Consider the following 10278-nt stretch of genomic DNA (forward strand, 5'->3'; position numbering starts at 1 on the left):
TTTTAGGGTCCTGTTACCCTTGGAAAAATAAGAATTGAGGGTGAAAAGATCATTTTTGTGGAAAAAATATGATTTTTTAATTGTACGGCTGTATGTTATAAACTTCTGTGAAGCCCTTGGGGGTTCAAAGTTCTCACCACACATCTAGATAAGTTCCTTGGGGGCGTCTAGTTTCCAAAATGGTGTCATTTGTGGGGGGTTTTCACTGTTTTGGTACATCAGGGGTTTTCCAATCGCGACATGGTGTCCGATCTCAATTCCAGCCAAAAACGTCAAATGGCGCTGCTTCCCTTCCGAGCTCTGCCATGCGCCCAAATAGTCATTTACACCCACATATGGGGTATCAGCGTACTCAGGACAAATTGCACAATGACTTCTAGGGTCCTGTTAGCCTTGGGAAAATAAAAATTGGGGGTGAAAAGATCATTTTTGTGAAAAAAATATGATTTTTTAATTGTACCGCTGTACGTTATAAACTTCTGTGAAGCCCTTGTGGGTTCAAAGTTCTCACCACATATCTAGATAAGTTCCTTGGGGGGTCTAGTTTCCAAAATGGGGTCACTTGTAGGGGGTTTCCACTGTTCCCCCCTACATATCAGGTATCAGCGTACTCAGGACAAATTGCACAATAACTTTTGCAGTCCAATTTCTTCTGTTACCCTTGGTAAAATAAAAAAAATTGAACCTGAAGTATTTTTTTTTGTGAAAAAAAGTTAAATGTTCATTTTTTTTTTAAATATTCAAAAAATTCCTGTAACGCACCTAAAGGGTTAATAAACTTCTTGAATGTGGTTTTGAGCACATTAAGGGGTGCAGTTTTTAGAATGGTGTCACTTTTGGGTATTTTCTATCATATAGACCCCTCAAAGTGGCTTTAAATGTGATGTGGTCCGTAAAAATAAAATGGTGTTGCAAAAATGAGAAATCGCTGGTCAACTTTTAACCCTTATAACTTCCTAACAAACAAAAATTTTGGTTCAAAAATTGTGCTGATGTAAAGTAAACATGTGGGAAATGTTACTTATTAAGTTTTTTGTGTGCCACATCTCTGTGATTTAAGGGCATAAAAATTCAAAGTTGGAAAATTGCGAAATTTTCAAAATTTTTGCCAAATTTCCGTTTTTTTCACAAATAAACGCAAGTTATTTGAATGAAATTTTACCACTAACATGAAGTACAATATGTCACGAGAAAACAATGTCAGAATCACCGGGATCCATGGAAGCGTTCCAGAGTTATTACCTCATAAAGGGACAGTGGTCAGAATTGTAAAAATTGGCCCGGTCATGAACGTGCAAACCACCCTTGGGGCTTAAGGGGTTAAATCATCTCCCATTTCCTCCATTAAGAACACAGATTACAAAATTACACATATGTGGTATCGCCGCTTTAAGAAAAGTCCGATCAAAATATAAAAATAATTAATCAGATCGGCAAACTCCATAGAACAAAAAAATTAAAGAATGACAAAATTAATGGGTTTTTTTTGGTCACAGCAATACAACAAAAAATGCTGTAACAAGCGATCAAAGCATCACTGCTACCCAAAATGGTATCAATAAAAATGCCACCTCACTTCTCAAAAAATAAGACATCACACAGCCCCATCTACTGAAAAATGAAAATGTTACAGGTTACAGAAAACGGCGACACAACCAGAAAAAATTTAAAAAAAAAAATTCTGGTTTTTTTTTTCACCAGTAAAATAATAAAAACACTGGACATGTTTGGTAAGGCTGGTTTCACATTAGCGTTTTTGTGCGCAGCGTCATGCGTACCTATGTTTAACATGGCGTACGTATGGTCTTGCGTTTGCATGCATTCGTCTGCGTTTTCGTGCTCATCCGTTTTTTCCAGGTGTGTGTCTAGACGCACCGGACGCAACATGTTGCATTTTTGGGTCCGTGCAAAGGCGTAAAAAAAGCATGCCTACGCTTGCGCACGGAATGCGTTAAAACAACGCATTACAGTCTATGGGAACGCAGGCTTAATCATGGACATGCATACACCTGTGTTTGCGTATGCATGCGTTTCAAGAGTAAACATGTCTAGACACTGGTTTAAACCACTCCCTTCCCATAACACACTGGTGTCTCATTGGTGGAGTCTGTTTCAAGGATGTTTCAAAGATTTTCCTCCCGTGAAATGTGATACCTAGAGAACACATGCGCATAAAAAACTCTAACGCATGCAAAAACGCATGGCCGTTTTTGCATGCTTTTCTACTTGCGCACGATGCGCTGCGCACAAAGACGCAAATGTGAAACTAGCCTGTCGCTGACATCGTACTGATGAGCAGAATCATACTGCGAGGTCATTCTTCCCACACAATGAACATCGTAAAAGTGATTTAAAAAAAACTATATCGGAATTGCGTTTTTGGTACAATTTCATCGCTCTTGGAATTCTTTCCAGTTTTACAGTACACTATTTGGTAAAGTGAATGTTCTCACTCAAAAGTACAACTCGTCCTGCAAAAAACAAGCCCTCATATGTCTATGTGGACAGAAAAATAAAAAAGATATGGGAAGAAGGGAAGGAAAAAAAAAACGAAAATGGAAATTTGCTTCATCATGAAGGGGTTAAAGAAAATGAAATCCGCAATATGAGTGACACTTTTTAGAAATCTGACCCCAAAGCTTTTACATGCAAGAAATTCTAGAAGTGACGGAAAAAAATGACTTTATACGGAAAAGTGTCCAATATTGTGATCACATGAGCGCGGTGATCAATCGCCATTTGCCGGAGCTCGGATCTTTCCTTTCCAGGGTGCACAGTGTCCGGTGAATATTCTCCTTAATGCCCTTTTACTAAACTACAAGCTAATCTGAATAATGTGAGCTAATGAAATGGCTGGATTGTGTTTTTGGAGGACTCCACCCAGTGATTGTATAAAAAGCCAGGGTGCGGCAGTTTGTGCTTCAGAGCAGAGAGCCATAGGAGGTCCTAGTGCTTGCGTCAACAGTGCTTGAACGGAATAGGAATTCTCTGTGCTAGACCCACCGTCCTCCTAATCTCCAGACCTTCATCTTAGTCACTGTGAAAGAAGCTACTGCCATCATCATCATGAGCTCCCAGATCCGCCAGAACTACCATCAGGACAACGAGGCTGGAGTCAACCGCACCGTCAACCTGGTGCTTCAGGCTTCCTACACCTACCAGTCCATAGTGAGTATGAGTGTGCTCTTCAGAAGCCTGTCTCTGTTGAGCTGTTGTGGAACCACAAGTCAAAGCATGCTGCACTACCAGGGCTTGTAATTCCTAATATATAGTCTATAGATTCCATGCATGACTGATGTAATTCCCCAGTGACTACTGACCCTCTGATAGGTGCAGAATGAAGTGTAAAAAGTCTTGACTAGTCTACTTTTTGTGACACATTATAGATGGAAATGTAGCGTCTTGCCCAGCTGTTCTGATAACTCTTCCAAGAGGACTAGTTATAGTCCTATCTGCTTTACTGACTTTAAGTGTGGGTTGCCCCTCACACCCAGGGCAGCGGGGTACTCAGTACTGGGCAGGTGTCAGGGGGATGTGTCACAGCAGCGGTGACCCGGTCTGTGGCCCTGGGCGCCCAATATCAATGGCGGTGATGTTAATAGTATAGTTTATATGGATAGTTCGTGACGCCACCCGTGGTGTTTGGCAAATGAGATGTTGAGCCAACGCTGCATGCAGATCCACTGGGACTGATGGTTTGGTCCAGCCAGATGGTGTAACTCCCCACAGGTGGAGCTGTAGTCCCAGGGCAGTGTGGGTGCAATGGCTGAGGAGAGGCACAGAATGGTATAGATGCTGTTACCCAAATGTAGCGGTGCTGAAGGTGTTAGTGGTGAATGAACGGAGGACACCAGGGCTTGCAGTTTCAAAGCTTTACTCACAGTTCGTGGTGCCTGCCTCCGTGCCGTGTCCTCTGGGGTAGAGACTCAATTTACCTCCCGGGCAAGTCGGGGTTCTCTTCTCCAACACTCCGCTAACATGTGCCTTTCCTGAACGACTCCTCTATTGCGCCTTTTAGTGTGAAGAGCTCCAGTACCGTAGTTCTCTGGAATTCCTCCTGTCAGATGTTCCTAGAACCTTTCTTGTATGACAGCTGTAGCCTCTATTGGGGACTCCTCTCAGAGTCCTGGCTCGCAAATCGGTTGCTGTTGTGTCCCAAGTCTTAGATGGGAGTAGTGCATTTACAGCCAACTGCTCCACTGGTGTCTGCTGCAGAACCATAAGTGTCCATACAACCTCGGGGACCGGGCCCCGGCCTTGCGCTGAGAACCTATAGGCATGGTACTCTCTCAACCCACAACTCCACTCTGTTCTCCTACTCCTTCGTTCTGCGCTGTCCCTTCTCTCTTATGGAAGCTGAGATTGCAGGTCTACATCTTTCTCTTCTCTTTCCCATGCCAGCTGGCTCAGCTCACTGAGGCAGCTGCAGCACTCTCCTTCAGAACTGAACTTCTCTGGGACTCGCCCCCAGACTGACCTTCTGTCAGACTGACCTACTATTCTCTACTTTCCCCTTCTTTTATACTAACTCCACCCACCTCCCAGCACATCTCGTGTTACGAAGCAGGGTTCCATGAAGGGTGCTCTGCTACCCCAGCCTGAAGCTGCTAGGCGGACCTACTGAACTATCCTGTGTGGGATGCAGGTGTTTGGAGTGTGGAAAGGAGTTCTGAACTTACCTAGTTGGTGGGGCACTACACCTTAGGAGAAGGTGCAGTACCTCTGTGGCGACTGAGCCTCAGGGGCGCCACAAATGTTTCTCTCCTGGCAATAGAATCCTATAATGTTGGAGTTGGAAGGCACATCCAGGGTTGTGTCCAACCCCCTGCTCAGTGCAGGATTCACTAAACCATCTGACAGATGTTTGTCCAGCCTCTGTTTGAAGACTTCCATTGAAGGAGAACTTGCTACCTCTTGGGCAGCCTGTTCCACTCACTGATCATGCTCAGTCAAAAAGGCTTTTCTAATGTCTAATCTGTAGCTTCTCCCTTTCAGTTTCATTCCACTGTTTCTTGTGTCTCCATGTGCAAATGAGAATAATGATCCCTCTACAATGTGACAGCCCTTCAGATATTAAGTCTCCCCTTAGCCTTCTTTTTTGCAAGCTAAACATTCCCAGATCCTCTAACTGTTCCTCGTAAGCAATACTTTGCAGTTCGCTGACCACCCTGGTAGCTCTTTTCTGAACTTGCTCCAGTTTTTCAATGTGGTTGTGTATGGGTTCTTTTTAAAAAAAAAAAAAAAAAAAAAAAAAAAATGTGGTTCCCCAGAACTGGACACAGTATTCCAGATGAGGTGTGACCAAGGATGAGTAGTGGGAGATAATTACTCTACGTGATCTAGACTCTCTACTTCTCTTAATACATCCTAGAACTGTTTTCCTTTTTTGCTGCATCACACTGAGTCGTGTGCAGTCTGTGATTTATTAGTATACCCAAGTCTTTCACATGTGCTGTTGCTTAGTTCTATTCCTCCCATTCTGTAGATGTAATATATTTTTCTTGCCCATATGTAGAATCTTGCATTTCTCCCTATTAAATACCATTTGATTAGTTGCTGCCCACTGTTCAAGCTTATCTAGATGCTTCTGAGTCCTTTCTTCTCTAGTTGGCTATCCATTCTAGCTTTGCATAGTCTTCAAACTTGATTAGTTTACCTTTTGGTTCCCTTATCTAGATCACTCTTATAAATGTTGGACAACACTGGGGCCAGGACAGAGCCTTGTGGTAGCTTAATTGAAACACTCTTCCAATTGGATGTGCAACCAATTAGTACCACTCTTTTGGCACTATCACTGAGCCAGTTATGAATCCACCAAACCGTAGCCTTGTCAATCCCATTTTTTTTTTTTTTTTGGATACTATGAGATACTTTAGGCTATGTGCACATGCTGTGGATTGGGTGCGGATTCATCCGCGCGGATTTTGTAAAATCCGCAGGTGAAACCGCAGGTCAAAAGACCTGAGGTTTTCCATCTCCTCAAATGGAGGAGATGGCAAACCGCAGGAGAATCCGCAGAAAGAATTGACATGTCAATTCTTTCTGCAGATTGAAAACCGCAGAAAATTCCGCACCGTCTGCATTGCGGCTTGATTCCCATAGGGAATCATGGTACTGTACACCGCAGCAGAAACTGCTGCGGGTCCGCAGTGGCCAAAACCGCTGTGGAACCGCAGCAAAATCCACAGCGTGTGCACACAGCCTTATCAAATGCTCTATTGAAGGCAAAATATACTATATCTACTGCATTTCACTCATCCACCCAGTCAGTGACTCCATCATAGAAGGAAATTAGATTAGTCTGGCATGACTTGTTTGCTACAAACCCATGCTGGCTCTGGTTAAATACTGTGCTATCAAAGTACTTGCATACATGCTGTTCAATTTGTTCAAAGATTTTTCCTGGTATAGAAGTAAGGCTCACTGGCCTACAATTTCCTGGCTGTCTCTCCAATAGTGCCCATATGGATTCATCAAGGTCATTAACTTAATTTGTGCACCTTATTGGTGTGGCTGGAAATTCCATTCGCTTGCAAGAAAGTGTCTACAATGCTTGATCTCCACGTTTTGGTTCCTCACAATGCCATGTTTTCCAACACTATTCTCAAAAGAAACGTTTCGTTTTGCAGGGCTTCTTTTTTGACCGGGACGATGTGGCATTGGCCAAGTTCTCCAAGTTCTTCCGTGAGCAGTCTGAGGAAAAGCAAGAACAAGCTGAGAAGCTTCTGAAGTTCCAGAACAAACGTGGAGGACGAATTGTTCTTCACGATATCAAGGTAAGAATGTCTGAGACTTGTAGACCTTGTGACAAAGCATATATGTATATTATTCCCAGCATATGTTTAGTCCTCAAAGCCACCAATGGGTCATGTTTTTAGGAGTTCCTGAGTATGGCCCAGGTGATCTCCTCACCTTAGCAATACCAAGGAAATCTTGATACCATGATCTGTTGGTGGCTCTTAAGACTGCAGGTGGAACATTAATGTAGAAGATGGCAACACTTATTCTGTATAGCACAAACATGGCAGAACTATTTAACGTGGAGGGAATGTGACACTTTGGATTGTTATCCATGGCTAGAAGTTGTTCTGCCATTAATGGTTTCTCTTGGTCATATTTGCTTTAGAAACCGGAGGCTGATGAATGGGGCAATGGCATCAATGCTATGGAAAATGCCCTGAAACTTGAAAAGGGCATAAATCAGGCTCTGCTGGACCTTCACAAGACCGCTACTGACCACACAGACCCTCATGTAAGTGACTTTCTTACAACATGCATAATACCACAAGTTTATATTAGTAAATATTCTTCATGAAAGAACAGTTTATGGATTTTTTTTGTGACTTTCCTGGAAGTATGAGTAACCGGCCTGTCATGTCTGCCTCTTCAGCTGAATGTGTTCCTATAGAAGCTGCATATCATGGTGGTGCTTACCATCTCCCTATTGAGAAGGGTGATGGTTGTCAGACTGGTGTGATGTCCTTGTGCCTCTAAAATGGTTTCTACAAGGTGTCTTCATATTTGAAGAAGAATGTTCACGTGTCAATACAACTTCTACAAACCTGTTGATGACTATTAGCTTCTTTATGGCAAAAAGAAATGTGGCTACTTTTTTAATATAGCACCCATATACAGGGTGGGCCATTTATATAGCTACACTTAAATAAAATGGGAATGGTTGGTGATATCTACTTCCTGTTTGTTGCACATTAGTATATGGGGGGGGGGGGACTCTTCAAGGTGGGTGGACATTTTGAAGTTGACCATTTTTGGATCCAAGTCTTTTTCAATGGGAAGAGGTTCATATGACACATCAAACTTATTGAGAATTTCACAAGAGAAACAATGGTGTGCTTGGTTTTAATGTAACTTTATTCTCTCATGAGCTACAAGTTTATGACCACTTATAAAATGTGTAGAAAGTGCTGCCCATTGTGTTGGATTGTCAATGCAACCCTCTTCTCCCACTCTTGACACACTGATGGCAATACTGCATAAGAAATGCTAGTCTAAGGGGGTCAGATTCCTTGTAGGAATGCTTAGACCTGACACCCATAATGTGGTGGTGCACCATCTTGCTGGAAAAACTTGGGGTATGTGCCATCTTCAGTGCATAAAGAGGGCAACACATGTAGCAATTTCAGATATCCAGTGGCATTGAGATTTCCATTGATGGAGAATGGCCCCACTATCTCTGTACCCCATATACCACACAATCAATTATGGGTGTCAGGTCTGAGCATTCCTACATGATCAGTTTCCTGGAAAGTGTATTGGTTGTCGTGGGCCAGTTGAATGGCCACCAAGGTCTCCCGATCTGACCCCCTTAGACTTTTATCTTTGAGGTAATTTCTTCTGCAGAATTGCTATCAATGTGTCAAGGGTGGGAGAAGAGGGTTGTATTCACAATCCAACACAATGGGCAGCACTTTCAACTCCTTTTATAAGTGGTCATAAACTTGTAAATGGCACATGAAAGAATAAAGCTGCGTTAAAACCAAGCACACCATTGTTTTTCTTGTGAAAATCTCATGTTTGTGTAACATGACCGTCTTCCCATTGAAAAAATAAAGCTGGATCCAAAATGGCCAACTTCAAAATGGTCACCAGCCATCTTAAAAAGCTTCCTCCCTATCATTTACTAATGTGCCACAAACAGGAAGTTGATATCTCCAACCATTCCCATTTTTATTTAGGTGTAACCTTATAAATGGCCCACCCTGTAGTATAAAAGGGGAACCTGACCCACACTGGGGCTGTCATGCACTTGACTCTTCCACCTGAGCAACTATCAGAACTGTTTGTGCTCAGGTAGTCAAAGATTAAGAAAACGTCCTGGAAGATTCCGTGAGCCAACACTGTCCCATCCCTGTAGCAAGTTGGAGGTGGCTTGCCATGGTGCACCAGCAAGAAACTGCCATTATCTAGAATGTAGGGTTGTGAAATTGCCTTAGAAAAAAACATAATTCTGCAGACCTCCTTTGTGTATGGTCCTCTGACCCTAATATCCAGTCTACAATAACCACTAGTAACTCCTTGTACATTGCCACAGGAAGCTAGGGTTGCATGGAGCCCCTTAAAGTAGAGCTAAAACACTGCTTACCACTTCCATGATCCAACATTCTTCCATATGAAAGTCCTACCCCTGTTGTAAGACATGGGTGGTGCACTGCCAAAAATTGCCATTGGCTGAAGTCTTGATGTAGCCTTAGAAGAGAAAAATACTCTGTAGGCCTACCTTGGTCACTGTCTGCTGATCCTAATATCCAGTCTGCAATCCTCTTAACCTTTAACTCCCACAACCCCCAGGAAACTAGGGTTGCATTGACCCCCCCCTTAGAGTAGAGCTAAAACATTGCCCACCACTATGGTCAATTGCTGTTCAATTATACTTGGTAAACGTATTGCAGTTGGCCTGCTCTGGGAGGAGCTTTATTACCATTTCACCATCTTGTGCTTTAAGGTCTCTAATTTTGGCTCTCGTCCCAATGAAAATAGAAGTAGTTACTGAAGAGAGCTAAGAGGGCTACTTCATCCTCTTTACTGCACCACCCATGAGCTGACTACTGGCGCAGTTCTCCCCTCTAAACTGCCTACACCCTCTCAGTCCAGCCTCCATTTCCTTGAAGCTCAACAGATTGGAAGATGTGGTTCAGAGAAGCTACACAAACGTTAGAATTTGTCTGACATGTCTTGTTTGGGACTCTTACATAGTGAAGTCACAGGTAACAGTTATTGTATCTTAATTTTAATGGTCTACTACCCACTCCCCATACAGATGTGTGACTTCCTGGAGGACCAATATCTGGAGAAGGAAGTGGAGCTGATTAAGAAACTGGGAGATCACATTACTAACCTGAAGCATGTGAAGGCAGCAGAAGCTGGCATGGGAGAATATCTGTTTGACAAGCTGACCTTGGATGACTAATGTGTGGTCTCCTATACAAGAGCTGTAGTGTGACAGTTGAATGGGGGCTTTGGGGTGAGGGATTTGTCCAAAAAATAAAAATGGGCAGCAAACATTGTCTCGTATGGTGTATATTTTTTTTTTTTTTTATAGGATACTTATCAATTTGGAAAACCATGAGGTGTAATACATGGGATTCATGGATGCAACAGTTTGTCGTGTCTGAGTGTTGTATGGCGAGAGGCATCTTCTAAAGAGACTCGGGAATAAACTCCTTATTAGTTTGAAATGGTTCTTGGTGGTGGAGAGGCAGAAGGATGCAGGTGGTCAGGAGAAGATTACCTACTTGTAAGTTCTTAATGAGCTTGGTG

At 42.8% G+C, this 10278-nt stretch overlaps 1 protein-coding gene across 1 annotated transcript; it reads left to right on the forward strand.

Annotated features, from left to right (window-relative positions):
- Window positions 1–2935: 2935 nt before the first annotated feature.
- On the forward strand, window positions 2936–10020 carry LOC141101320 (ferritin light chain, oocyte isoform-like). Its single transcript, XM_073590340.1, has 4 exons — window positions 2936–3168; window positions 6630–6776; window positions 7127–7252; window positions 9779–10020. The coding sequence occupies exons 1-4, from the start codon at window positions 3067–3069 to the stop codon at window positions 9926–9928; spliced, it is 525 nt and encodes a 174-aa protein (XP_073446441.1). The 5' UTR covers window positions 2936–3066; the 3' UTR covers window positions 9929–10020.
- Window positions 10021–10278: the final 258 nt, after the last annotated feature.

This window comes from Dendrobates tinctorius, unplaced genomic scaffold (assembly GCF_039654945.1).
Source record: "Dendrobates tinctorius isolate UK_male_01 unplaced genomic scaffold, ASM3965494v1 ptg000116l, whole genome shotgun sequence".
Classification (NCBI taxonomy): Eukaryota; Metazoa; Chordata; class Amphibia; order Anura; family Dendrobatidae; genus Dendrobates; species Dendrobates tinctorius.

What these genes read in the sequence shown, in the direction of transcription:
- LOC141101320 (XM_073590340.1), top strand. Translation starts at nt 3,067, where the DNA reads ATGAGCTCCCAGATCCGCCAGAACTACCATCAGGACAACGAGGCTGGA. An exon ending in TTGTTCTTCACGATATCAAG is followed by an intron (nt 6,777 to 7,126) that starts GTAAGAATGTCT and finishes TATTTGCTTTAG; the next exon opens with AAACCGGAGGCTGATGAATG. An exon ending in CTGACCACACAGACCCTCAT is followed by an intron (nt 7,253 to 9,778) that starts GTAAGTGACTTT and finishes CTCCCCATACAG; the next exon opens with ATGTGTGACTTCCTGGAGGA.